At 40.9% G+C, this 27,969-nt stretch overlaps 3 protein-coding genes across 4 annotated transcripts; 2 read left to right on the top strand and 1 right to left on the bottom strand.

The window, feature by feature from the left end:
* Positions 1-19: 19 nt before the first annotated feature.
* On the top strand, positions 20-16,060 carry grm6b (glutamate receptor, metabotropic 6b). The gene is given in 12 exon segments (XM_079340474.1): positions 20-377; positions 1,364-1,394; positions 1,397-1,956; positions 5,119-5,335; positions 7,907-8,042; positions 8,167-8,321; positions 8,610-8,750; positions 8,872-9,072; positions 9,994-10,133; positions 10,722-11,345; positions 13,057-13,368; positions 15,038-16,060. Coding segments are annotated over 12 exon segments (2,772 nt in total). The 5' UTR covers positions 20-362; the 3' UTR covers positions 15,278-16,060.
* Positions 16,061-16,696: 636 nt separating this feature from the next.
* Positions 16,697-22,361, bottom strand: traip (TRAF-interacting protein). 2 transcript variants are annotated; one of them, XM_079340521.1, is made up of 16 exons: positions 22,262-22,345; positions 21,906-22,108; positions 21,764-21,821; positions 21,562-21,645; positions 21,350-21,389; positions 21,138-21,265; positions 20,921-21,015; positions 20,196-20,309; positions 19,988-20,075; positions 19,821-19,910; positions 19,625-19,713; positions 19,362-19,517; positions 18,810-18,855; positions 18,626-18,730; positions 18,502-18,552; positions 16,697-17,313 (listed from the first exon to the last, which is right to left on the bottom strand). In XM_079340521.1, the coding sequence occupies exons 2-16, from the start codon at positions 22,001-22,003 to the stop codon at positions 17,206-17,208; spliced, it is 1,350 nt and encodes a 449-aa protein (XP_079196647.1). In that variant the 5' UTR covers positions 22,004-22,108; positions 22,262-22,345; the 3' UTR covers positions 16,697-17,205. The 2 variants fall into 2 exon arrangements, with proteins under 2 accessions (XP_079196647.1, XP_079196646.1); XM_079340520.1 differs by having other exon boundaries at positions 21,906-22,361.
* Positions 22,362-22,766: 405 nt separating this feature from the next.
* Positions 22,767-27,925, top strand: mon1a (MON1 secretory trafficking family member A). The gene is made up of 6 exons (XM_079340496.1): positions 22,767-22,952; positions 23,433-23,584; positions 24,506-24,889; positions 24,990-25,755; positions 25,928-26,075; positions 26,835-27,925. The coding sequence occupies exons 2-6, from the start codon at positions 23,461-23,463 to the stop codon at positions 26,973-26,975; spliced, it is 1,563 nt and encodes a 520-aa protein (XP_079196622.1). The 5' UTR covers positions 22,767-22,952; positions 23,433-23,460; the 3' UTR covers positions 26,976-27,925.
* The last annotated feature ends 44 nt before the right edge of the window (positions 27,926-27,969 follow it).

Here is a 27,969-nt window from a genome sequence, read left to right as displayed (position 1 = left end):
GAGCGAGAGAGATAGAGAGAGAGAGAGAGAGCTTTTAAGGGATTTGCCAATGATTTGTAGAATCTCACTGCGGTTTTATTGCACTTTTCCACCACATTTCCTAGACTCTGCTGTGATAATGCAACCTGAAGCCTCACAAGTTGTCATTTTGTCTTTATTTTAATCTTTATTTATTTTTAGTGTACAGTTCTCAGTGTGTTCTGGTTATTTTGGAGAGTGCACAGCCGCTGCCTGAGATGACAGAGGATTTACTTTTGGTGAGGAGAGGATAGTCGTGCCTCTAAATATAAAGTCACGTTTCGTGCCATAGATGGAGGCCTGTTTGGAAGAGTTCATGGGATGGATAAACTGAAGACTGGTCAATGAAGAATGGACAGGTAAGTTTTTGTTTTTTGCAGAAAGACATTTTCTTACATGCTGATTGCCTGTAATAAAAGATTTGAAAAGTACATTTTTGCAACAGTTGTCTGATAATTGAAGCTTAGACTGCTGCAGATTTATACAATGATCCTATTCATAAAATTCTTTCCAAGACATTTCTGTTTTTTCAACTCCACAGAGCATTATGTAAATATATAGACGGATATATGAATATCATACATATGAGGTTCAGTAAGAACAAAATCAATCTGTAGGCATATACATATTTATCATAATTATTACGTAGGTTTCGTTTTATAAAAGACATTTTAACTGACTTAAAAGCTCTACTCCAATATAATTGTTTAATGACCAAAATCTGCGGGCAAACCTAAATATATTTACACACAATATGTTTTTTAATGTGTGTGATCCTTTTCAATGATCCTGCTTCCTGCATGCAGATAAAATGAATCTACTCCAACTTTTGGAGCATGAAATGCAGTAAAGCCGTTATAGATGTTTTATGTTTTGCAAAATTTATAGTGTTTTCCATCATGGGCTCTCAGCTCTCCATGATAAAAGCTTCTAACTTTCACTCTTCTGCACACTCTCATCCTGCATGTGGGCTAAACTCTTCTTCTCAACTACAGACTGTCTATGGTGTACAGATGTAGCTTTTTTTGGTATATATTTTCAACAAAAAAAGACAAACCTTCAAATATCTGTTTAAGCTCTTCAGCCTTGCAGATCTGTAGATGTATTCTATTCATGAAATATAAAAGAACAGCTTACACAGGGATGTAAACTGTAAACACTGTGGTAAAGAAAAAAAAAAACAGCTTTAAAATTGAAACATGTGCTTAACAGTTAATTGAAGCACAAGACTGGCAAAAAATTAACATTTCAGAGTTGTTATTTTTTACCTTTCTAAAAACTCTATCCAGCCTGTCATTTAATGTTTTATAATAAGAGGTTAATGCCCCTCTCTGATTGCCCTCAGGTGTCAAAGGTAGAGGGAGTGGCTGGATGCTGTCAGTACCTCTGCTGGTCATCATCATGACATCAGAGGCTCGCTTAGCCCATCAGTGTTGCCGGTTTAGTTCACCTTCAGGATACCAACTATGGCTCCAACTGATGTGGGTGCTGCTGGTGGGAATCGCCCCAGGCTCCTGGGCCCAGCAGGGCACCCAGCCCCAGTCCATCAAAATCGAGGGTGACATCACCTTAGGTGGGCTGTTCCCTGTGCATTCCCGGGGACCTGCTGGGGTGCCCTGCGGAGAGGTTAAGAGAGAAAAGGGAATCCATCGTTTAGAGGCCATGCTGTACGCCATGGACCAGATAAACAGTGACCCAGACCTGCTTCCTAACATTACTCTGGGAGCCCGGATCCTCGACACCTGCTCCAGAGACACCTATGCCCTGGAGCAGTCGCTTACCTTTGTGCAGGCCCTCATTCAGAAGGACACATCAGATGTGCGCTGCTCAAATGGAGAGCCTCCCATCATACCAAAACCTGAGAGAGTGGTTGGAGTGATCGGGGCATCTGGCAGCTCTGTGTCCATCATGGTGGCCAACGTGCTCAGATTGTTTTCTGTGAGTTTCTTATGCTTTTTTGTTCCTTTCTTGTTGACATCAAATATTTATATTACTTAATTCCTTTTTTCATCCAGTAAACTAGTGGAGGGAACCCAGGTGAAAGTCAAGAACTACTTTTTCCCCTAAATCCCAAATAAGGTTAAAGACAAACATGGGTTAAAGACAAGGCTCTCAGTTTGAGGGTTGTGATCTTATTGCTTCACCCTGAGATAAATCTAAGGTGGCCTTGAATGTAAAGGGATAGAAAACTTAGAAATTGAAACAGAATTGTGATATGTTGAAAAAAATATTCTCTCTTATTTGCATTTATTCAAGTGGATCTAATTGCTGGAGAGGTTCCATGTCATATCTTGAGTCCTACTGAGATGCCCTTGAGCAATGCACTGAACCTCCAAAAAAGCTCCTTTTGTAACAGCCCCACTCTGACATCTCGCCATTAAAGCATGTCCACTGGTCCTGTTTGTGCATGACTATAACTAGCTTGAACTTTATCACCACATAAAGAACTTGTTCCTGTTGTTGAATTAAGTCACTGATGGCCAAGATGTACAGGTGATCAAATGTGTCTTTGATTTGAAGATCACTCCTTGATAACAAAGGGGTCAAAGGTGAAGTTTAACAATGGTTCATACATCATCCCCCCGCTACGTACAGTATAGAAACACATTGGTTACCTACTTCTGTTTTTTTTAAAAATCAATTATTTGACAATGTTACCGTGTTGACAGTCGATCCATGTCCCAGGATTCAAAGTCCATGGTTTGGGTTAGTCTCAGCACGCTAATCCGTTAAATGGGTTCAGTGTTCAGTTTTTTTTTTTTTTTTTTTTTTTTTTTTTTTTTACAGATGATTGACCCTTGATAATTGATTACACTGCTTACAGTGATGATGGGGCACTGAGTCAGTGTAAATCCCACATTATGTCATGTTCTAATCAATTTACTGACATAGTCTGCCAGAAATCTATAAACATCTTAAGATAAACAGTAGTCTGGATCAAATTGGCCAAATTGGTTTTTGCATGTTGTATGAAATCAATTACAGTCTTAGAGCTCTTGGAGACAGTTTTCATAGTGAGGATGTTAGCTCCAGAGCCGAGAAGCACAGCTTTCATACAGGCAGATGTTAACTACAGAATTATAGATCCTAACCTTCACTAAGCCCCTTTCAGCAGCTCAGGACCCTGGGCTGAAAATAGAGCATCAGGGCAGCGGGATGACATCAGTTCTGGGATAACAGCATCTTGTAGCGTAGACGGTGTGGAGTAGATTTAGCTAAATGGTGCGTTTCCTCCTGCCATCCATATGTGCTACTCTCCGGACCGCGGATGCTTCTAGAATCATATCAACTTAACATTGAACATCTGCTCCAAGCCAGAGCTGGAAACGCTTTACTATTCTCTATACATTCTCTTATCAAGTTGGCTATATTTTGTTATGCGTTGAAACTAAAACTGTAGGTTAATTACCACCGTTAGCGGTCTATCTCTGTTGCAGTTTATGAAGTTAGAACAATATCAGGGGTCTTTATAGTCAGGTTGTACAATAACATTACATTAAACAGAAGACCAACATGAGCACAGCGAAATGAACATGTGTAACTATGTCACTGATTTCACTATAGATTTACTTTGATTTAAACGTAAAAAAAGGATTTTTTTGTTGTTTTAAAAAAAGTTATATGACTTATAGATGTAAAACACTCATATCTATTGTTGCCATTTTTCAGATTAAATAATGAATCAGCACTTATCTATATTTTCATACTATTAAGGATTAATGGCTGGAGGTCTATTTATAATTATTCTATTTAGTATAATCCAATACAAAAACACACTATTCATAGTCATAATCACATTTTATGCAGACTATGCTGTCAGTGTTTTCCAGACTGTAAACCTCCAGTCTTTTGTAAATTTAAAGTGATTTAAAATGTCAACATTTAATTTTCACCCCAGGATACCCACACTCGCACATTCTTAGGTTTAACCTTTAGTTTAGTTTTATCAGGCCTCTGGATCAGGGCTACTCCATGATCATGTTTCCTTGGCCTGTATCCCAGAATATCCACTATCTGTCTATTTGACAGTGAGAAGAGTTCAGCAGTGCTGGATTGTAAGAGTATATGTGTTACTGATAGGGTTTATTGATTTTACAAAGTGAATTGGTGCAGATGCTTCTACAGGATTAATTTGGACAGGATTATGTTTCCTTGTTAATTACAAATTTGTATGCAAACAACCATAGCCCTTTGCTGACACTGACACATGATTTTCTGGACACTTGTCAAGTCAGATAGTAGACTAGGCAGACAGAGATTGAAGGAGTTTTTACAGATTAATATCAATCCTGGATGAAGATGTCTGTAATATGAAGACTGAACGTTAATTTCAAATTGACACAGGAGAAAATCGAAGATGCACGTGGCCATCAGAATTAAATATATTGTATGGTTTACAGCTGAGAAATGCTAGCCTTTTTTTCCAGTCTCTTGATCTCTGTCTCTCCCACTGTGCTTAACGTAATTTGACTAAAATCCCTATAATCCTTCCAGATAATCTGTGAAATGGTTCTCTCACTCCTCTCTCCTTCTCCCTTCACTACCCCTTGTGTCTACCTTTCTCTCCTCGTCCCCTTTAGAGGGCCCGGTGTTAAGCCATGCTGGGGGACCGGCATTAGCAGGGTCAGGGTTGAGACTATCGACATAAACTGTGTCATTAAAGAAGTAGCACACCAGTAAATTAATCTTCTCATCCATTTTCCCTGCAAACAAATGCTTTTACAGCTGTGGTTTCTACCATCTGTATTTCACTGTGACGTTATATCTTCAGCACAAACTGACTCTGAGCAAACTGTGCTGTGAAAGTTGCCTAAACCCTGAGAATATGTTAGAACCAGGCCCTCCAAAATATTATAAATCTTCATGATACTCATATTTTCGTTATTCAAATGTACTGCAACTTGTCATTCCTAATGTGAGAATCCTTCATTTGACACTGTTAAGGTTTTGTGAGTAAGTGGTGAATCATCCTCTAATATGGGTCACTGCCTCTTCTACTCATTCTTTTTACCTTTTGTAGCTTATATCAGCCTAACAGTCAGAGATGCTTAATTTTTCCACTTGACTGGATCCTTTCATCACCACATACACATGTCTCAGATCCCCCAGATCAGCTATGCCTCCACTGCCCCAGAGCTGAGCGACAACAGTCGCTATGAGTTCTTCTCTCGTGTGGTGCCTCCGGACTCCTACCAAGCCCAAGCCATGGTGGACATCGTCAAAGCAATGGGCTGGAACTATGTCTCCACAATAGCTTCAGAGGGCAACTATGGAGAGAGTGGTGTGGATGCCTTCCTCCAGATATCCAGGGAAGCAGGTTGTGTATCTGGCTGTATTAATATAAATTCACTGCCATAAGATCAAGGCATTACTCATTGATTCATATTGTTCTTGCTCATTTGATGCAGTTGATACACCACTTTGGTCTATACTTAAATCTTGCAACTATTGGATTCTTGACATTCACACATTTCTGACATTCAGAGGATTCTCATCCTAATTATACTCAACAAAAATATAAACGCAACACTTTTGTTTTTGCTCCCATTTGTCATGAGATGGACTCAAAGATCTAAAATTCATTCCAGATACACAATATTACCATTTCTCTCAAACATTGTTCATAAATCTGTCTAAATGTGTGATAGTGAGCACTTTTGCTTTGCTGAGACAATCCATCCCACCTCACAGGTGTGCCACATCAAGATGCTCATCAGACACCATGATTAGTGCATAGGTGTACCTTAGACTGTCCACAATAAAAGGCCACCCTGAAATGTGCAGTTTTTGCTTTATTGAGGGTCTGGGGACTCAGAACCAGTCAGTATCTGGTGTGACCACCATTTGCCTCATGCAGTGCAACACATCTTCTTCGCATAGAGTTTATCAGATTGTCAATTGTGGCCTGTGGAATGTTGGTCCACTCCTCTTCAATGGCTGTGCGAAGTTGCTGGATATTAGTGGGAACTGGTACGCGCTGTCGTATACGCCGGTCAAGCACATCCCAAACATGCTCAATGGGTGACATGTCCGGTGAGTATGCTGGCCATGCAAGAACTGGGACATTTTCAGCTTCCAAGAATTGTGTACAGATCCTTGCAACATGGGGCCGTGCATTATCTTGCTGAAACATGAGGTGATGTTCATGGATGTATGGCACAACAATGGGCCTCAGGATCTCATCACGGTATCTCTGTGCATTCAAAATGCCATCAATAAAATGCACCTGTGTTCTTCGTCCATAACAGATGCCTGCCCATACCATAACCCCACCACCACCATGGGCCACTCGATCCACAACATTGACATCAGCAAAGCGCTCACCCACACGACGCCACACACGCTGTCTGCCATCTGCCCTGAACAATGTAAACCGAGATTCATCCGTGAAGAGAACACCTCTCCAACGTGCCAGACGCCATCGAATGTGAGCATTTGCCCACTCAAGTCTGTTACGGCGACGATCTGGAGTCAGGTTAAGACCCCGATGAGGACGACGAGCATGCAGTTGAGCTTCCCTGAGACGGTTTCTGACAGTTTGTGCAGAAATTCTTTGGTTATGCAAACCAATTGTTTCAGCAGCTGTCTGAGTAGCTGGTCTCAGACGATCTTGGAGGTGAACCTGCTGGATGTGGAGGTCCTGGGCTGGTGTGGTTACACGTGGTCTGCGGTTGTGAGGCCGGTTGGATGTACTGCCATATTCTCTGAAACGCCTTTGGAGACGGCTTATGGTGGAGAAATGAACATTCAATGCCCGAGCAACAGATCTGGTTGACATTCCTGCTGTCAGCATGCCAATTGCACGCTCCCTCAATGCTTGCGCCATCTGTGGCATTTTGCTGTGAGACAAAACTGCACATTTCAGAGTGGCCTTTTATTGTGGGCAGTATAAGGTACACCTGTGCACTAATCATGGTGTCTGATGAGCATCTTGATGTGGCACACCTGTGAGGTGGGATGGATTATCTCAGCAAAGCAAAAGTGCTCACTATCACACATTTAGACAGATTTGTGAACAATGTTTGAGAGAAATGGTAATATTGTGTATCTGGAATGAATTTTAGATCTTTGAGTCCATCTCATGACAAATGGGAGCAAAAACAAAAGTGTTGCGTTTATATTTTTGTTGAGTGTACTTTGGTAATCCCACTTTTTTCAAGTGCCAAAATAAGAAAAGCTATTAAGTTAAAAGTTATTAAGAAAAGCCTTGATTACAATTAAATACTCAGTAAATACACAGTTTTTGAGTGTGCCCCGACTGAGCTCTCTGTTTGGTACTATTATCAGTAACGTGGACAAATACAGTAGTGACAATTATAAATGCTATTTTGGCTGTAGACTTTAAATTGCCCTAATTAAAATTAAAAAATGTAGATTTACAGAACTTAGACAGGTTAGACTGGCACTGGATAAGAAACAGTATGACGCTCTTTATCTGTAAACTCAGACTTAGAATACCCTTTAGGCTACAGACAGATATGAGTTCACTCATGCTGTAGTGGTGTTTTGAGCTAACATTTAATGCTAACTTTAGCATGCTTACTACCTCATTGATGACAATGCCCTTGCTAAGTAGCTTTAATGTTTATAAATGTAACCACCTTAGTTTTCTTAACATAGCAATGCTATAAATTGACAATGCTCATGGGACTGCTAATACAAGAAGATTATTGTCATTATTTGCATATGAAAATTCTGATCCTTTTCATTCAGATCTGAACTATCAGTGTATTCAATATCAACACATGCTAAATAACCTTATGGCAACAATGTTCTTTCAGCTATGTTATCAATTATATTTTTTAAAGTATATTTCTTGTGCTGTGAAGGGGAAAAACAGGCATGTGCACAAATGCCACATTAAGTAGTCCCAATGTCTGTGGCACAGGTGGGCTGTGTATTGGACAGTCCATAAAGATTCCAAGAGAGCCCAGACCAGGAGAGTTTGAGAAGATCATCAAGAGACTCATGGAAACCTCGAACGCTCGTGGGGTCATCATCTTTGCCAACGAGGATGACATCAAGTGAGTCAATCTCAGCTGCTCATCACTTTTAGAGGAAGTCAACCAAAACGTTTTATGTTTAATGGTCAAGCCTCTCTTTTTTGATGAAGGTATACAATTAAGTGTACAATCTGTCCTCTTTTAGACGGGTTTTGCAGGCGGCTAAAAAAGCCAACCTGACAGGCCACTTCCTGTTTGTTGGCTCGGACAGTTGGGGGGCCAAAAGCTCCCCCATTCAAGACCAGGAGGAGGTGGCGGAGGGCGCTGTCACCATCCTACCCAAAAGAGCATCTATTGATGGTAGGGCAAATGCATCAAATCAAAATATGTTATTGTAACTAACTCAAGGCAAAAATAATATCTGTAATAGACTGTTACATTTGACAGTGACAGATGAGTCCAATATAAATGCAACAAGTAAAGGATTTGATTTATGGGGATAGATGATAGATATTTCTGCCCACTCTGATACTGTCCACTGCTCTAATACCGTTATTATTTATAGATTAATATGAGTAATGTGCTGTCATAGATTGCATGGCACTTTAATGAAACATGAAATTAAATCTTATGTGTGAAACTGCTCAGGGTTCGACCAGTACTTCATGTCAAGATCCTTAGAAAACAACAGAAGAAACATCTGGTTTGCAGAATTCTGGGAGGATGACTTCAAGTGCAAATTAACGCGCCCTGGTATTAAATATGACCTTGGCAGAAGAAAATGTACAGGTGAGCAGCCTACAGATTATGGAAGTCTTTAAAAGATTAAACTCTAAATTGAAGTACTTCTGTGTTTGTTGGTGGTTGAGTGTTTTTATCATTGCTGCATTTGACATTTGTTGTCTCTCAGGTGAGGAAAGAATCAGTCAGGACTCTCAGTACGAGCAGGAGGGCAAGGTACAGTTTGTTATAGATGCTGTGTATGCAATGGCCCACGCCTTACACAGCATGCACCTAGACCTATGTCCTGGCTCCATGGGTGTCTGTGAGAAGATGGACCCTGTGGAGGGACGGATGCTCCTCCAGTACATTCGCTCTGTCAACTTCAACGGTGAGCTTCCAACATGTATTTTTTCTTGTTTCTCTGGCAGGTTGTATATTCGGATTCCGTTGTTTTTTTTGTTTTTTGTTTTTTTCCTAAATCTCTATTTCGCATTGGTGAAGACATTCTGATCAGGAAATGTATGATGCTTTTTGTCATTGCAGAATGCTTGAAAAGAAGGAAATATAAAAAAGAAAAAAACATAGAAGGAAGGTCGGCTTTAAGTTGGAGGCCTTGAAAAATGTCTGCTAATGCATCTAGCTACAGAACACAGCATATTTCTTCAAAGCAAGTCCCTACCTTAGGGCATGCTCCTCACTCTTCTGTATACACAATGCTCCTGCTTTTCATCCTCGCCTTTTATTAAAAAAAAAAAAAAAGGTCTAAGAAAGCATCCTATTTATTGCTCTCCTCTTGCTGGATGACCTTGACTTGTATGGAAGATTTTCTGTGTGAGCGCCTGCAGGGACCTGAGAACAACATTCAATCACGTTAGGGCAACAGAGCAGAGTGCACTGGATAACTGTATGCATGGTGTGGAGTCTTCACTAAAGAGCTTCCTGCACTCAGCTTTCACATGATTGCACAAGAGTCAAGCAAGCTAACACAAGCTGTATTCAACTTTGTGTGGGTGTGTTCCCAGCCATTGAGGATGGGGGTCAAACAACCAGTCAGTCAATCTTTATTTGTAAAGTGTCAATTCACAACAAACATTATCCCAAGACAAGTTACAAAAAAGAGACCTTACTCTGTCATATTTTCTACAAAGACCCAACATTAATTCATCATGAGCACAACATGTAGCAAAGTTACAGTGGCAAGTAAAAACTTGTGTCAAGTTTATAGAGCTTAAAGCTTCATCCCCTCTGACTCACTACTTTGCCTAATTGCATGCACACAGGCCATTAAAACTTTGTCTCTATCAAACAGGCAGTGCAGGAACTGGAGTGATGTTTAATGAGAACGGAGATGCTCCTGGTCGTTATGACATCTTCCAGTACCAATTATCAAACGTCACTAACCCTGGCTACAAGGTCATCGGCCAATGGACAAACCACCTCCGACTTGATGTAAATTTTTCTTTTTGATCTATGTGAGGTAACATTTTCTCAGAGAGTTAGGCATTTTGGTAAGATACCACTGTTGTGTTTGTTGGATAACTATAAAATTATAGCCAGAGACAAGATAGCTCTTAAATCTGTCGGATGTGTGTACGTGTGTGTTTTGTGGCAGTAACAGTCAGTAGGCTTGCTATTTCTGTTCCTTGTCTTAATGTTAAGCTAAGCTAACCAAATGCTATAGCTACATAGTAAAAGTTGTATCAAATATGAAGATCTTAGACATGCTAAAACTGGCAGATAAAAAATAATTGAATGCCAGATATCCAGTGTGAGAGCCATATTGTTGCTTTTAAGCCAATTAATTCAACATTTGACCCTGATTTCCTTTCACATTAGATTACGCTAATATGGCAGAAATGTGTTCCCATTCTAAAATTAGTAAGAAACAACCAATTGGTGGTTAAAGGCTTAATCCAAACAGTGTCTGTCTGAATTAATGACAGTAGGGCCTAGTGTTCTATATTGTCGCTCCCAGTGCCTATCCTTCAGTAATCCTTCAGTACAATAAGAAAATGTGTGTTTTTACATCCATTCTAGCCTGAGGAGATGCAGTGGTCAGGTGGTGACCGTAAAATCCCAGAGTCAGTGTGCAGCTTCCCCTGTGAGCCTGGAGAGAGGAAAAAGATGGTGAAAGGTGTACCCTGCTGCTGGCACTGCGAGCTCTGTGATGGCTACCAGTACCTGCTGGATGAGTTCTCTTGCGACATGTGCCCCTTCGACATGAGGCCGTTAAAAAATCGCACAGGCTGTCGGCCCACACCTATTGTTAAACTGGAGTGGAGCTCCCCTTGGGCCATCATCCCTGTCTTCCTGGCAATCCTGGGCATCCTGGCAACCACCGGAGTCATTGTCACCTTCATCCGCTTTAACGACACGCCTATTGTTCGAGCGTCGGGCAGGGAGCTCAGCTATGTGTTGCTGACGGGCATCTTTCTCATCTACCTCATTACCTTCCTTATGATAGCAGAGCCCAGTATAGCTGTGTGCGCCATCAGGAGACTGCTGCTGGGGCTTGGCATGAGCATCAGCTACTCTGCCATGCTCACTAAGACCAACCGAATCTATCGCATCTTCGAACAGGGCAAGAAGTCTGTAACACCCCCAAAGTTCATCAGTCCAACCTCTCAGCTTATAATCACTTTTATACTCATCGCAGTGCAGGTATTCACACAAACGCCACTCTCACACGTGTCATCTATACTCAACAAAAATATAAACGCAACACTTTTGTTTTTGCTCCCATTTGTCATGAGATGGACTCAAAGATCTAAAATTCATTCCAGATACACAATATTACCATTTCTCTCAAACATTGTTCATAAATCTGTCTAAATGTGTGATAGTGAGCACTTTTGCTTTGCTGAGACAATCCATCCCACCTCACAGGTGTGCCACATCAAGATGCTCATCAGACACCATGATTAGTGCATAGGTGTACCTTAGACTGTCCACAATAAAAGGCCACCCTGAAATGTGCAATTTTTGCTTTATTGAGGGTCTGGGGACTCAGAACCAGTCAGTATCTGGTGTGACCACCATTTGCCTCATGCAGTGCAACACATCTTCTTCGCATAGAGTTTATCAGATTGTCAATTGTGGCCTGTGGAATGTTGGTCCACTCCTCTTCAATGGCTGTGCGAAGTTGCTGGATATTAGTGGGAACTGGTACGCGCTGTCGTATACGCCGGTCAAGCACATCCCAAACATGCTCAATGGGTGACATGTCCGGTGAGTATGCTGGCCATGCAAGAACTGGGACATTTTCAGCTTCCAAGAATTGTGTACAGATCCTTGCAACATGGGGCCGTGCATTATCTTGCTGAAACATGAGGTGATGTTCATGGATGTATGGCACAACAATGGGCCTCAGGATCTCATCACGGTATCTCTGTGCATTCAAAATGCCATCAATAAAATGCACCTGTGTTCTTCGTCCATAACAGATGCCTGCCCATACCATAACCCCACCACCACCATGGGCCACTCGATCCACAAAATTGACATCAGCAAAGCGCTCACCCACACGACGCCACACACGCTGTCTGCCATCTGCCCTGAACAATGTAAACCGAGATTCATCCGTGAAGAGAACACCTCTCCAACGTGCCAGACGCCATCGAATGTGAGCATTTGCCCACTCAAGTCTGTTACGGCGACGATCTGGAGTCAGGTTAAGACCCCGATGAGGACGACGAGCATGCAGTTGAGCTTCCCTGAGACGGTTTCTGACAGTTTGTGCAGAAATTCTTTGGTTATGCAAACCAATTGTTTCAGCAGCTGTCTGAGTAGCTGGTCTCAGACGATCTTGGAGGTGAACCTGCTGGATGTGGAGGTCCTGGGCTGGTGTGGTTACACGTGGTCTGCGGTTGTGAGGCCGGTTGGATGTACTGCCATATTCTCTGAAACGCCTTTGGAGACGGCTTATGGTGGAGAAATGAACATTCAATGCCCGAGCAACAGATCTGGTTGACATTCCTGCTGTCAGCATGCCAATTGCACGCTCCCTCAATGCTTGCGCCATCTGTGGCATTTTGCTGTGAGACAAAACTGCACATTTCAGAGTGGCCTTTTATTGTGGGCAGTATAAGGTACACCTGTGCACTAATCATGGTGTCTGATGAGCATCTTGATGTGGCACACCTGTGAGGTGGGATGGATTATCTCAGCAAAGCAAAAGTGCTCACTATCACACATTTAGACAGATTTGTGAACAATGTTTGAGAGAAATGGTAATATTGTGTATCTGGAATGAATTTTAGATCTTTGAGTCCATCTCATGACAAATGGGAGCAAAAACAAAAGTGTTGCGTTTATATTTTTGTTGAGTGTAGATTGCTTGTTGGCACTGTAACTAATGCTCATTTCTCTTTAGGTTTTGGGAGTGTTCATCTGGTTTGGTGTCATGCCCCCCCACAGCATCATTGACTATGAGGAACAAAAGCCTCCAAACCCAGAGTTTGCCCGTGGAGTCCTTAAGTGTGACATGTCCGATCTGTCACTCATATTGTGTCTGAGTTACAGTATTGTTCTGATGATCACCTGCACTGTGTACGCCGTCAAGAGCAGAGGAGTTCCTGAGACCTTCAATGAGGCCAAACCCATCGGTTTCACCATGTACACCACCTGCATCATCTGGCTCGCTTTCGTACCAATCTTCTTTGGTACAGCTCAGTCAACTGAAAAGGTGGGGATTTCACATTTTTGTAATCATTCCTGGCCACCTCTGTTTGGATTTAAAAAAAAATGTTTTACACCACCTGAGTACTTTAGTTTTATCGCTTCCTAAAATTGTTTACATAAAGTCATTTTTGAGATCTCATTTTCATGTGGAAGATCCAGAACTTGCTAACAAAACACAAACACAAACTTACCAACCCAGCATAACACATATTTACAGATGTGGGGATGGATCCACTTATCAAAACAAGCAAGAAAAAAAGACCAAATGATTATTTTTTGTGTTTTTTAAATTAATCAATATACAATCAATACAATATTGCTTAATCACGAGATGCTTTGGTAAGTATAGTTTCATTGTACTTTTTAAAAACCACCACCTGCTGAGATTTATAATGGCGACTAACGCAGCACATTGTAAATCTTTAACATGGGGAGAATTCCCATCTGTTGAAGGACAATTATGCATTATGCAATATGCAATAACGTGATAACTGTAAGAGAGAAGATGAATCCCTCAGACATTAAAGGGAAAGCCTGAGTTTGTTGTCTGTCATTTCGCATTTGCGTCCTTCTGTACTCACAGGACATCCTGCCGTCACTGTACTGACTATTAAGTTTAATTTAGCTTGTGGGCTATTTCTGCCCTCACTAAGTCCAAGACTGAAGGGGGAACATTTGAAAAACAGATATAGGCTTTGACTAATAGAGCGCTGTATTATGAATCATTCAGGCTGAAACAATTAAAGCCTGAGGTCCTTTCAAAGTCTTTTCACCTCTTCAAAATGGAAATGAAGTGAATTAAGAAAAGGAAGGCTGGAGAGAAAGGAGGTCAGCTGAGCTGAAGGATTGTAGGGACCCCTCGTAGACCAATTCAGCCATCCCATTTAATTAATCATCACTGAAAAAAGATCTAAATATAGACACTAACTTTGTCCATCTGAGGGGCTGTTATTCTCCAGTCATGCATAAGTGCACGTGAGTGATGAAATGATTTACCTGCGTGATGTCTGTATTTACATATGTAGGAGCCATTCACTGTCTCCACTCGCCTCAGGCCAAGTGCATGAATACAAGTGACTTTGTACTATACAGTTTTTTTTTTTATAGAAATGGAGGCCATTGAGAAGATCAAATAAAAGGCATGATAGAGATAATAAAAAAACGATATAGGCATCCTCATACAATTTATGACTTATTTATGGCACAAATATATCTTATTTATGGCACATAGGGTTTGATTTATTTATTACCTATACCGTTTGCTGGAATAATGAGTTCATAATTTATTGGAGGCAGATCTCAGGAGAAGTCACTACACATTATTACTGTTGGCTTCGCAATGAGAAGAACAGTCGGTGGAAGACATGGTCAAAGCCCATAAATAGAGCCTCTTTTCCTGACTTCATATAGTAGCTCATAAATCATTTATTAGGGGAAAAACACGGCCTCGTTTGCTTTGAGATGAACATTGTAAAGACTGCATTGTGACAACCTATGAGTTAACACACAGTATATCATGTATCTCTTAATGCTGAGGAAGATCATTTGATCAATAATTCCTGCATATTGATGGGGATTCAAAGGATTGGAACAAAATCCAATGATTTTCTCAGCAATATCGCCATAAGTGTGCAGAAAATGATCTTCCTGACCAGCTGTTTCTCTGCTTGCAGATGTTCATTCAAACCACCACCCTGACAGTGTCTATGAGCCTGAGCGCTACAGTGTCCTTGGGCATGCTCTACATCCCCAAGGTCTACGTCATTATCTTCCACCCTGAGCAGAACGTCCAGAAGAGAAAGCGAAGTTTCAAAGCCGTGGCTCAGGCAGCCACTGTGTCAACACATCTGTCCCAGAAGTCCAACGACAAACAGAATGGAGAGTCCAAGATTGAGCCAGACAGATCACAGTAGGGAAAAAAAAACAACAAAAAAACCCTTCAAAACTAACAACACACTGAAATGACAGGACGTCAGTGAGAAAAGGAGGAAAATGAAAATCCGCATTAACTTAAGTTTGGCTTGATTTTGTTCCTCCTTTTAACTTTTGATTGAAACACCAGCAAAGACATGATGAACAGGATGATGTTTGTTTTCATACTCGTTGTGATGATTCTGATCTGCTGAACCTTGGATAAAGTACAGTAGAAATGGAATGCTCACTTTCAAATGGACTACTTTCTAGCACATCTGAACGAGAACTGGAAGGATGTTGAGCCATCTCGAATGGACAGCAACATTGAAGATATTGTCTTTCTTGTTTTTTTAATATACAATCCACATGTAAACCTCGATGTGACAGTGAGCTATGGTTTGCTTCAACTTTCCTTGAAAAACGCTGTTAGGGAAAAAAACAATGTGAAGTTAAAGAGGCAACCTTTGCCCTACAGGAAGATGTACGTAAATGTGTAATCCCTCGGGGTCAGTGGAGCTCATTGTTCAGTGTTTACTGGCTCCACTTGCACTGCATGGATTGTGTTTAATGTGTATATGAATGTTCTGAAATATTGTTTGTATGGGTTGTCGTGACTTTCTCTTCTGATTGCACTGGAAGGAAATAGCTTTTAAAGTACACCAAGACCTTCTCCTGTTACTATTTATGATGCCGACCCCTGGGGAGCTACAATTAATTGCTTTCCTTTAACCACTCAGGAGAATCGTTGAATATCCAATCACTAATGCAACGACGCATTTCATTTAAATTAGAGTTTTGTACATATGGTGTTATACCAGCTTTTTTATTGTGGAAACTGTAAATTTATGGCTGCAGACAGGAGACAAGCGATTGTGAACAGGATATGTGTTCTGCCAGGTACTTTAACTTCTCCACTGTAGAAAAAAAGTTTTGGGATTTCCTTATATTGTTTATTTAATACCATGCAATCAACACAAAGGCAGCCTACCAAACAACATGGTTACAACACAGACAAGCTGCTCTTACATGTATGCAGAGGGACCTTGTGGGAACGCTTCATGTTACGGTTTTATTTGACTGACCGGTGCCATGACAAGGTCCATCACTTCATTCCTATTTCTACAAAAGAAAAAAAAAAAAAGTTCATTTCACACATCTATAATGTATGATTTGCAGTGTACATTTCCAAAGCTGTTCACAATGTTTAACTCTGCTTAAATCAAAGGTGTTTTAAATAACTAATACTTTTATTGGGGATTTCCTTCTGTACTGGTGAAGGATTTTAAACACATTGATCAACTTGCAGGACATTTGTCAGAGGAAAGGATGAGTGTAGGAAAAAAAAAAAAGAAAAGTCTATACTGCCCTCTGGAGGCGGGAACACGTCAGTGAAATGGTTGTGAATGCCCAACACAAACTGTCATTTAAAAAACACAAAAGACATTTGTTTATTTGAGTTGGTTTACATCTGACGTGACCATTAAAAAACCTACAGTATATCCACATGTAGGGGTTTAAGGAAATGTTTTCTAAGTGTGGAAAAACAACTAAACATATAATCAGATTAAAGAGAACAGATGCAGAAAGGATTTTAAAGGACACAACAGAATACTGACTCTGAAATAGGTTGGATTTGTCTCTCACATATCAGACACCCACAAAAGAACAAATAGAAGGGCTGGTCAAGCGAGGATCACACACACAAGTTTAACAGTTAGAGTCAGCACAAAAAAACCAAACAATATATACAGCCAGTTGACTGACTCAGTAACTGCTCTTGAAATAAAAGTTGAAACTTGAAGTCCTGTTTCGTGCTGAGTAGCAGAACTGCTGCCAAGTTGGTTATTAGTGAAACAGGAGCACCAACATGCTTCATCACATGCAGCAATCTGTCCTTTGACTCCTGTTCCATAAACACTGCTGTCCTTCACTCAAGGAAGCTGTCCAGTGTCATGCAGGTCTCGATCTTGGGCAGGGGCCTGGTTACCTTTTTCCTTTTAGCTTTCATCAGCGGCCGAATCTCTGATAAAGGAGACTGCATCGAAAAGCTTGGTTAAGGAACACTAAAGTTTACAGTCATGTTTAATTCATACAGGATTTTAAAACCTCTTGTTACTCTTTTCTGACACTTATAAGTGCTATTTTTAAGGCTTGGTACATTGACAGTTGTTTTATTTTTTCATTATTCTGGCTGATCGGACCAGGAAGTGTGTAAATAGGAGGAGATATGGTGAGAATGTATTTTTAGATACTTTAAAGCACCAAGAAGGTGTGATTAAAAAAAAATCCCAGTCCTACTTTATAAAAGGTTTTTTCCAAAACAAACAGGCCAGATTCGTGGAGCCGTCAGTCAAACAAACTTGACATCTACGCTGCATTAATGTGCTGCTCGGATGGTTCAAGTTTCCCATGTTGGGAAGTCTTACCTCCGATTTCAGTGTGTTGACGTGACTTCAGTTCTTAAATCGGCATTTTGTAAAAACAGCACAAAAATCATGTTGATGCTTCGAAGAAGATCAGTGACATGTAACTGTTAAAGGTTACATTTGAGCAAACAGTTGATGTGCAATACGTGAATTAATAAAAAGTGTGTTAACGTTAACGTTAAAATTAACAAAAGACAATTTGCCCTCTGTTTGATGATTCTGACGTAAAGCCGGGCACCTAATTCTTTTCCAAGTTGTTATTCCGACTTGTTTTCCCGATGTGTTCGACACCACATGAATGCAGCACTATTCCTGAGAAGAGAACATAGTGTAGTCTCAATCCCTAACAGCTGTGTGTGCGTGTACAGAGGCTTTAAACTGCATTCTGTTTTTCTAAGTTCAGACCAGTGAAACAAAGTTAAACGCAACATTGAAAAAACACTTTTATAGAAGTGTCTTGTTTTGTTTCTAAACCCCTGACGCATGTAAAGTGTGTCTTAAGTCCAGTCTTTAAACTCTGTTTGTGTCTGCTGAAAGCCATAAGGGATATTTGTCTGATTGCTGAATACTTGTCTACCAGTTACTTGCTGACTGGCAGACTGTATAAAGTTTAACATCACAGCTAATATATAAAAGACCATAAAAATATTAAATGCAACTTTAAAAATAAGTTAGGTGTACCTAAATAATCCAATTAAATGGGCCTATAATCTCAAATTGAGTGACAAGATGAATGTGTAATTCCTCAATGGATTTGACAAGCACATTCCAAGTAAGAGAAGAAAAAAAAAGGATACAGGTTGGATGAATTTCGTACGTCCTCCTAAACCATCATAGCCAGTCCTCACCTGAAATGAGAAACATTTTTGGTCATCAAACGACTAAAGGGATAATTTCCACCTGAAGTTTTGGAGTACTTACAGTTCCTGGCTTCCTCTGAGGGTCCAACATACTACCGAACGTCTTCTTTCTGAAGAGGAGGGAGTTCCTCAGGAAAGGATCGATGGATCCCTCCTCATCTCGAGCCTGAGGTAAGAAAATATATTCAGGGGTATTCACCACTGATTAGAAAATGGACCATGTGATTAGACATTTACAAACCTACCTTGCTTTTAGCTGAACACTTCACATTGAGCTTGGACATAGATGACCTGAAGATGGAAAAAAGAGTTTGTTTTAGAATTCAGCAAAAAAAGCCCGGTTCCACCAAGCGCTCCGGTATGGATCGGTACAGTTTGGTTTGGTAAAGCCTGATCCTGTTTAAGTTTCTACAGCCAACCGTGCCCTATATGGTAGGCGGCACATGGCAATAGCATCACATAATAGCAGTGCGACACAGTGTACCCCGCTAATAAATTTAAGGTCAAATACAGCCAAAAAAACCAATTGACTGTGTATTTGAACAAGGCTTGGTTGCGATTGTCTTTTAATACCATTGTCATACGGGACCAATCAATGAACTGCAGTGTTTACTAAAAGTAGGACGGTACGGGTCAGTAATGCCATGATCTCTCCGGCTTTAGTCCATGGAAACGCCATAAAATGTGTCCCGTACCGTGCCGAACCAAACTGCTTGTTGGAAACAGGCATTAAGACAATTTGAACAAATGAATGAGACAAAAAGTCACGCTCCCAAAATCAGCCATGTTAAACTTACGCTGGAGGGTCAAGCCGCATCTTCTTTGATGGGACCTGCGTCGGCCTCTTGGCCACACTATCAGGAGTAGTGACGTCATAAGTCATATTGAGGTCAATATCGTTGCTCCCTGCAGGCTGGTGGAGATGAGGCTGTTTCAGCTGCATCGGTGCTGGGCTGATAGACGGACAGAGAAAGTCATCAGTTAGTCCCTCATCGATCGGTGTATGATGATGTCACACACTACAAACCAAACATTTCAGTCTGGCAGCTGAGAAAGACACCTCTCAAAAACAAGTCGACTCAGGGCTTCATTGGTTCGTGTCGGAGTGCTCAGAGTCCTCTGCAGAAACTCCACTTTCTTCTTCAGACTCTTCAAACAGAAAAACATGCAGGACACACAACGGTGAATTTCACAGATTTAAAGTTAACGCATATTCTTCCACCCATCTCTCTTCATATTTGAAGGACTTCTCTTACAGAGATCTCTTTGTCAGCGTTGGCCAAATCGCTCTGCAGCGACTTCATGTCCCCTTTAGTCTGATTCACCTCCAGCGATGCTTTGTGTAACTGAAATAACAGTCATAACGATGTCACATACAACGATGGATTTCTAACAGTGCAGCAACTTTCTAACAGGAAGTTACCTTATTGTTTGAGGTGAGCACTTCTCTCTTTAGCTTGTCACACATGTCATTTGAAGATTTCAGGCTTCCCTTTAGATTATCATACTCTCTAAAAAAAAAAAGAAAAAAAAAAGGTGAGGTGATATACTCTCAGTGACTGAAGACATCAGAGTTATTTTTGTTGCTGAACGATGGAGGTAACAATCCACAGCTCTCGAGGGCTCCTTACTTTTTGAGCGAGATACAGTAGATGGAGAGTTGCTCCATTGCCGCTTGGCTGATGCCCATATCTGTGATCATGGACTCCACCTCAGCTCTCTGGCCCTGCAATAACACCTCCAAACTGGAGCAACACATACATACTATTAGTACACAGCATGGCTACGACTGATTTGAGAATGAACGAAGACTCAGTACTACAAGGAGCTTTCAGACAATTCAATTAACAAATCAGTTCAGCTTATTGATTTTTAGAAAGGCTGGTTGGCAGATCCTAATTAAAATATACATTTGTATTTGTCTGACAGTTTAAGCTAAAGTAAGTGAAAAATTAAACTCCTTAGTAGATCTGTTAGTTCATCTATACACAGATTTGTTTCTTTTGCCAAGAACTACAAAACTTCAAGGACCACCATCATTGTACCGTTATTGAGCTACTTGGGTCAATTGATTTCTTTCCATACTTTTAAAACAATATGTCATGAGTATGGCTGGGCAATGTGACAGTGGATAACAATTATCACGATAAATGTCACGTCATCATTTCTTTAAGATGTTAAAGCGGATTTTGGCTCCTAGGTGAAAGCTGAAGATGATTTGTGGTTTATTCTCTACTGACAGAACATGACAAACTCTACTTAAACAGAGGAACGTTTCTCAATCAGTGCACGCTGCTGGAAAACACGGACAGGACAGTTTTCTGCTGTGCAGTAACACTTATACGATTATAGAAACCTTTCAAAAGTTTTCATTTTGGTCCTGAGGCGTCGGGCCTCCTCCTTGGCAGACTGAGCGTCATTCTGTTGAATCTCAAAGTAGGACATCTGTTTCTGTAAAAAACAAAAATAATAAAAAAATATTAAACATCACAATAACGCCTGATGTCACCCACAGTCTGATGTATAAGTCTGCACAGAATGTGGTACTATCAGAAGGAGAACAGGCAGCTTACTCGGAGGGCAGAGCACAGCATCTCCTTTTCCATGACCTCTTTCCGCACACCGTCCAGGTCTCTCCGCTGCCTCTCCACAGTGTCCTTCAAACCCTCCACCACCTTCTGCTTGTCCCGCCAGTCTCGCTCTACAAATGTGTTACACAGTTCATGAAGATGTGCCTTTTTATTTCATTTTATATAATGCTTAACAACAATGTTAAGCTACCCACCTTTAGAGCTTAAAATCGCCTTCATCCTATCAACTTCATTCTGAGGAAGGAAGAAAAACACAACTATGAGGTAATGAGAAGTGTAATGGACTATCTTTGTTTTACTTACCTGATTGTTAGAGTTACACACTTTAACACTGATTCGCCTCCTCACATCCCATGTATCCTATTATAAAGACTGATGTATTGTGTAGGTGCTCTACGATCAGTACCTGCAGGCTCTCAGGGTCTGCTGTGCCCTCCTCCTCTCCACCAATGTCAAAGAACAGCTTGCTGATAATGTGTCTGGTGCTGACCTACACACAAAGACAAGTATACGGTATGTTATCATTTTCTTTCATTTTGACCCAGTTGGTTTGGCCTGTACTGGAAAGTAAGCAGCCCGGTGGTGTTCTGATGTTCCTGCTACCTCACCTGTTTCCTACATTGTGGACAGGTTTTAGTGGGAGCTGTCTGAAACCACTGGAGCAGGCTGAGAAGAGACAGGAAATCAAAATCACGTTTAAAACACGACATAAATATAAGGGATTTTTTAAAGTTTACGATATGGGATCACCATTCATAGTGGAAAGTATGTCCGCAGTGGATGGCAGCAACATCTCTGGAGTGATCGAAGAAATCCGAGCAGATGGTGCAGTACGCTCGGATAGGCATCTTCTTGTCACAACGTCACCGTGTTAAGAAGAGTCACACTCCGCATTTAAATGATGCCCCTTCAACATATCCGGGAGTGCTGGTGGTCTGTCTGTTTGTTTGACGCTGTTACGATAGTTGGCCTACGTTAATGCCCACAAATCGTGACGTAACCAATAAGCTAAGCTAATGCAGTTTAGCCTCGGTTAGCATTCGTTGCCTTTTAATGCCTTGCAAAACTTACGAAATAAATGCTTAAGAAACGTTAAGTTACCGCACCGTGCTTAGTTGAAAGCTAACATCCCTGTTGTCGCATTGAATGAATCCTAGTTAAGACCTGGTTGAATCAGTCCCATTGAACAAAACACTTATAGCGAACACGAATACAACCATTTCCCCGCTGTACGTTCAAACATAAATCCACTTCCGCCCCCTCATGATGCATTCAGGTGGTGCTCGTTAACGTGGTTATTATTTTGAAATGTTATATGTTAAAGAAAATCCTACCTTTATCAGATAATATAGAATAATTTAGATAATCGTGTCAGGATCATTTACCCACTTGACGGTTTTGATCTCACAATGCCCCAATACTGCTGGTGTCCTATTATATGCTACTGTCGTTATTACTATAAGAAAGTATTGCTGTTTTATTCAGTTTTATCAATTCACCCTGAAGGTCAGAAACAGACAGAGCTAAATAACAGGATACATTTTTTTATTGACATAAAGAATTCAGACATGTATTTACAATTTAAAAGAAATCGTCCAGTTTACCACTCCTGATAGTTCTGTAACACAACTACATATCCCATGGTTCAATCTTCCGCAATGAATCTAACAGGGCATGTTGACTAGCCAGAAAAAGTAATTTTGTCTTCTTGTCCCTACTTGTGAGGTAGCTGAACGTAATGTGTCAAACGACAAGTTGAGCTGAATACGCTAATATAGACGGCTCCGGAGATGAAAGGTAATGATTTTTAAATTATTTAGAGAGTCACGGGACCTGTTGTAAAAAAAAAAAAAGAAAAGAGAAATGAATGCGGTTGACCATTGCCAAGCTAGCAGATAGCTTTCAATGCTGTTGATTAACTGCTAAAGTTATCGAGCAAAGTAGTCTGTGAAGTCCTTTATCAGCAGAAAGAAAAAGCTCACACTGAAACGTTGATTAAAAAAGTTGTTGTTATATGACCAAAGTGTCAATAATGTAGTCTTCAGGTTTCACAACAGTTTGGAGCAACGAAAATGATTCTGCTCCAAGTTTTTACACCCATAAAAAGGTTTAGAGTCAGGCAATAACATATTTACAATATATTATATTGTGTGTGTATAATAATAACACTGGAATCTCAAGAGTACAGTATGCACATATGTGTTTCAGTTCTAGTCAGCCTCAGTTACGACCTTGCTGTTTTATTTCCTAAAGATTTCGGTCGTTCTGTCCTGTCAGGTTTGTGTCCCTGCCAAAAGTAGCAGTGATGGATGGAGAAGCCCAAAGGGCGACTGCATCATGGGAGAATGGCACTCTGGCTCCTGTGGACCACCTCCGATCCGACAGGGCAGACAGTCCCACACCAGGTCTGGTGGAGGGAACTGAACCTGGTGAGGTCCATCATCTCCCTCTCTTTACAGAATGTCAGCCGGCAGGTCTGCAGTGTCAATTTGATGATCAATGATTTTGTAAAGCTTTTATATACTGACACGTTATCTCTTCTGAATCATTACCCTCTTAGATTTTAACCTTTGGTTCTAGCAAGAAGTTCATTACAGCAGTTACAAACTATGCTCTTCCAAAGACTTTCCATATGCTCTTGTGATGACACCTGGCCCAAACTCCATGGATTTATTGCAAAACATCTCATATGTTTACAGTACACGAGAACAAGGTTTACAGTACACCTTAGTTTCTAATGAAAGTGACCAGCTTTCAAATGGGCTTGTCATTCCACTGTCTGGCATTACACGTTATATCTCTTTAGTGTATTAGTGACCAAATCTCATATTTTATTGTTGTTACCATTTGACATTGATTTTTAAATTCAAGTTCTGTCTGTCTGAGTGTTTGTGACCATTACGGTGGGTCTATATAAATGAATGCCACTCTCACTTCCCTTTTTTACTCTCACTGTTTGTTCAGTGTTTAATGAAAACAAAGTGTGTTTTTATGCTTTTATTTAGTGACAGGACAGTAATCAGATAAATGACACAGAGGGTGGAAAATGACATGCAGGAAAGAAGCCACAGGCCAGGCCGCTCACTTTGGAGGACTTTACCCTCTGTACATGGGGCGGTCGATTCATCTGCCTGACTCAGTTTTTATCGACAATCTTTACTTCGTTTAGATCTAAGCTATAACCTGGTTGGTTAATTTGTTTAACTGTGGTAGCTCAGATGAGTGGTAGCCTTCAATGAGGAAATGAAAGTGTGTTTCACTTCCCCATTGAAGGCTTCAATTTTTTTACTTACTCATACTCATCCTTACTTTCACTTCTATGCATAATCTTTATCCCTACTTGAATGCAGGTGCCGGTCAGAAGAGTGCCATGTTTGTCCGTGCACAGTCTTTTGAAGATCTGACGGCTGAGACGGAGGAATTGGTTCGGAGGGACGCTCAGCTGGACAAACCCTTAGAGTCTGCAGAAGAGCTCGAGGTGCTGGTGGGAGAGAAAAGCATAGAGGACCAGCACAACAGTGAAAATGCATCTGAGAGTAGGACAAAGGAGGAAGATGTGTCTAGTGAGGCATGGAGGAGCCACAGAAAACATGTGTTTGTGCTAAGCGAGGCTGGAAAGCCAATCTACTCCCGCTATGGCACAGAGGAGGCCCTGTCCAGCACCATGGGGGTGATGATGGCCCTTGTGTCGTTCGTTGAGGCAGAGAAGAATATAATTCGCTCCATCCATGCAGGTTTAAAACACTTAATAAGTAATCTATAAAATGATCAGACAGGTGTTTATAAAGATGTCCTTAATTCACGCCAACTCTTGATTTTTTTTGTGTGTGTCAGATGGCTGTAAGGTTGTTTTCCTCGCCAAGAGCCCTCTGGTCCTGGTGGGCGTGTCCCGCACCTGTCAGTCAGACAAAGAGCTGCTGCGAGAGCTGCAGTACATCTACTACCAGATTGTAAGCCTGCTAACCCTCACCCAACTGAACCACATATTCCAGCACAAGCAGAATTACGACCTGCGCCGCCTGCTGGCCGGCTCAGAGTACCTGACCGACAACCTGCTGCATCGACTGGATCGAGACCCCGGTCTGCTGCTCAGCGCCGTCACCTGCCTGCCTCTTTCCAGCTCCACCAGGGATGTGGTGTCATCCAGCCTGCAGGCAGCCAAAGCCAAAAACCTTGTGTTCTCCATCCTGCTGGCAGGGGATCGCCTGGTGACCCTGGTGAGGAAAAAGGACCAATTCCTGCACCACATAGACTTGAACCTGGTCTTCAACCTTGTATGCTCCTCGTCGTCCTTCCGGGAAGGGGAAGGCTGGACGCCCATCTGTTTGCCAAAGTTCAACACTGCAGGATTTTTCCACGCTCACATTTCTTATCTGGAGCCTGCTTCTGACCTCTGTCTGATCCTGGTCTCCACTGACCGAGAGGACTTTTTTAACATGTCCGACTGCAAGCAGCGCTTCCTGGAGAGGCTGAACAAGCGCAGCGCCTATCAGGCCCTGAAAGAGGCGCTCAAGTGTCCAAGTTATTCTGTGGAGCAGGTCGGCATCCCTGAGCTGAGACACTTCCTGTATAAATCTAAGAGCTCAGGGTTGTACACCAGGTGGGTACGGCATCGGTTTGATGATGTCATACGTCATTTATCTCAGTGATTTGTCAGATCAGAAACGTACTGTAAATGTCTTAGGTCATTTATTTTCGTTTGTCATTCCTGACATCCTTCTTTAGTCCAAGTATTTATTCATTGTCCTTTCCATAAACCTTTTTTTCTACAGCCCAGCATTTCCTGCTGTTTACCAGACTGATGAAGAGCAGGAGAGGTTGATGGAATTGTACCAGGACCTTCATAGCCGCTTGCACCATCCGACCAGACCTCTTCGCTCCTTGTATCGCTGTACTGAAAGTGAAAACCTGATGGCATGGGTAAGCCTGGCACTGTGAAGTGAGATGCTTGTAGTTTGAGTGTGTTTTACAAGAAGCTCTGACTCCATTTTCACTGCAAAGCATCGATTACAAACGCCCTGAAATCAAGAAAAACATCACAGACTTTAAATGTACCACACCATCGTCGTGAGACTTTTTGCAAAAATGAATCTATTCGTCAAATAACACTGCCAAACATTCATTGGCCGTGTCAACATTTCATCCCCAACATTAAGGGTATTCTTCATGAGTGTGTAGCACTGATTATAAAATCAGTTGTAAGTTTAAGTTAGTTTTCAAAACATCTCATGATAAGAGTGATCTTCGCTGGATCAGTTGACATGTATGCATGTGCATGTATTGATAAAGGGTTTTATACGTTTCATAGTTTTGTACTGTACCTGTAATGACTGAGGAACTATGACAGTAAACAAAATTAGTACAACTGCAAAAGAAACTAGTACCTTTGTTTCTGTTTTTTCTCTTCCCCATTTTCATCCTTCTAAAATGTGTGCCGGATTTGCTGACTTTCATTTTAACATATGTTAATGTTGTTCACATATTTAATGTTGTAAAGATCAGAAGGTCTTGTAAATGCATCCTGCACAAAGTCAGAACATGCTTCTTCATGAGATGTGAAACTTGTTGTAACATAAGGACATGCAATGTTGTATTACTTTTTTTTTTTTTTAAGTATTGTTGTATTACTTTAACACCAGGCTCTATTATACTCATCATAAGTACGACCTTCTTTTACAGGTGACGAGTGGCTTCGAGCTCTACCTCTGCTTCAGTCCACTAGGGACCAAGGCCTTGGCCGTCTCTGCTGTCACCAAGTTGCTGAAGTGGATCAGGAAGGAGGAGGATCGCCTCTTTATCCTGAGTCCTCTCACATACTGAGCCTTTGCTAACAGTCCTGGTGTCAACAACAGCGACCCATAATGCACTAGTCTGTTCTGTGTTGAGAAAGATTGTCAAAGCTGAGCTTTATTCTTGCTTCTGAATTCATGGGATTTTCATTCACAGATTTTTAACAAGACGGTATGGGTTGTGTTATCAGGGTGAGCGAAAGCTGTATTTTATTCAGCTTAATTTTTATAACTTTAAAATCTATTATATAGACACAAGTAGAAGCATCTCAACAACATAAAATCAACAACAGCATACTGTGGCATTTGTATGCTTTTGTAAGTTGTTCTAAATACGTAATACTTTAACTGTCTTATTTTGCCTCTAAGAATAAAACAAATTCTGCCTATTTTTTTAAGCACTATCTGATCAGTTCCTTTAAAAATCAAGAACAAAATGTACATGTAAAAACTGGAAGTAATTGAGCACCTGGAGAATGTAATCTCTTGTCATAAGATGTATTGTCAAAATATGGGAAATGCTCATTCCTGTTTTTTTTTTTTTTTTTTTACATGATGACCTACTGTAAGAACTATAGTCATTTTACCTCCATGCACTTTCTTTATGCAAAAGGCACTCCAAGAACAATGTGTTCATAAAACTGTAACCTGTTTTCTACTGTCATGTATTATTAATGTAACTAAATTCATGTCCATTCATTTTCCAGCATCAGTTAAAATTTTCCTATTAACACCTGTGTGTCATCTCTTATAAAGAACATAAGAGTTAAGAAAAGAATGTTATATTTCATGTACTTGTTTTTACTAATCATCAAAGTTTGGTGTATTTCATGGGGTCCTGCTTTGCTTAATGATGATGCCACATCTGCCTTAATTTTTTTTGCTCAAAGCCAATATATCAATTGTAACATTATAGAAGCAGCTTTATGGCTGCTTCTGAATAAATTAATGGTAAGTAATAAAACAGATTCTGAGTCCTGATTTTGTCTGGCTTTACTCTGACAGTGTTTGATTGGTTGCAATAT

Source organism: Symphodus melops (genome assembly GCF_947650265.1).
Source record: "Symphodus melops genome assembly, chromosome: 4".
NCBI lineage: Eukaryota > Metazoa > Chordata > Actinopteri > Labriformes > Labridae > Symphodus > Symphodus melops.
This window is presented reverse-complemented; position numbering and strand designations above follow the sequence as displayed.

Bases quoted from the DNA above. Each gene is read 5' to 3' on its own strand.
- mon1a (XM_079340496.1), top strand. From the start codon at position 23,461: ATGGATGGAGAAGCCCAAAGGGCGACTGCATCATGGGAGAATGGCACT. The intron at 23,585-24,505 runs GTGAGGTCCATC...ACTTGAATGCAG, and splicing joins GGTGGAGGGAACTGAACCTG to GTGCCGGTCAGAAGAGTGCC. The intron at 26,076-26,834 runs GTAAGCCTGGCA...CTTCTTTTACAG, and splicing joins GTGAAAACCTGATGGCATGG to GTGACGAGTGGCTTCGAGCT.
- traip (XM_079340520.1), bottom strand. From the start codon at position 22,003: ATGCCTATCCGAGCGTACTGCACCATCTGCTCGGATTTCTTCGATCAC. The intron at 18,731-18,809 runs GTAGGTTTGTAA...TTCTTACCTCAG, and splicing joins AGTGTTCAGCTAAAAGCAAG to GCTCGAGATGAGGAGGGATC. The intron at 17,314-18,501 runs GTATCCTTTTTT...TTTTCGATGCAG, and splicing joins GTACGAAATTCATCCAACCT to TCTCCTTTATCAGAGATTCG.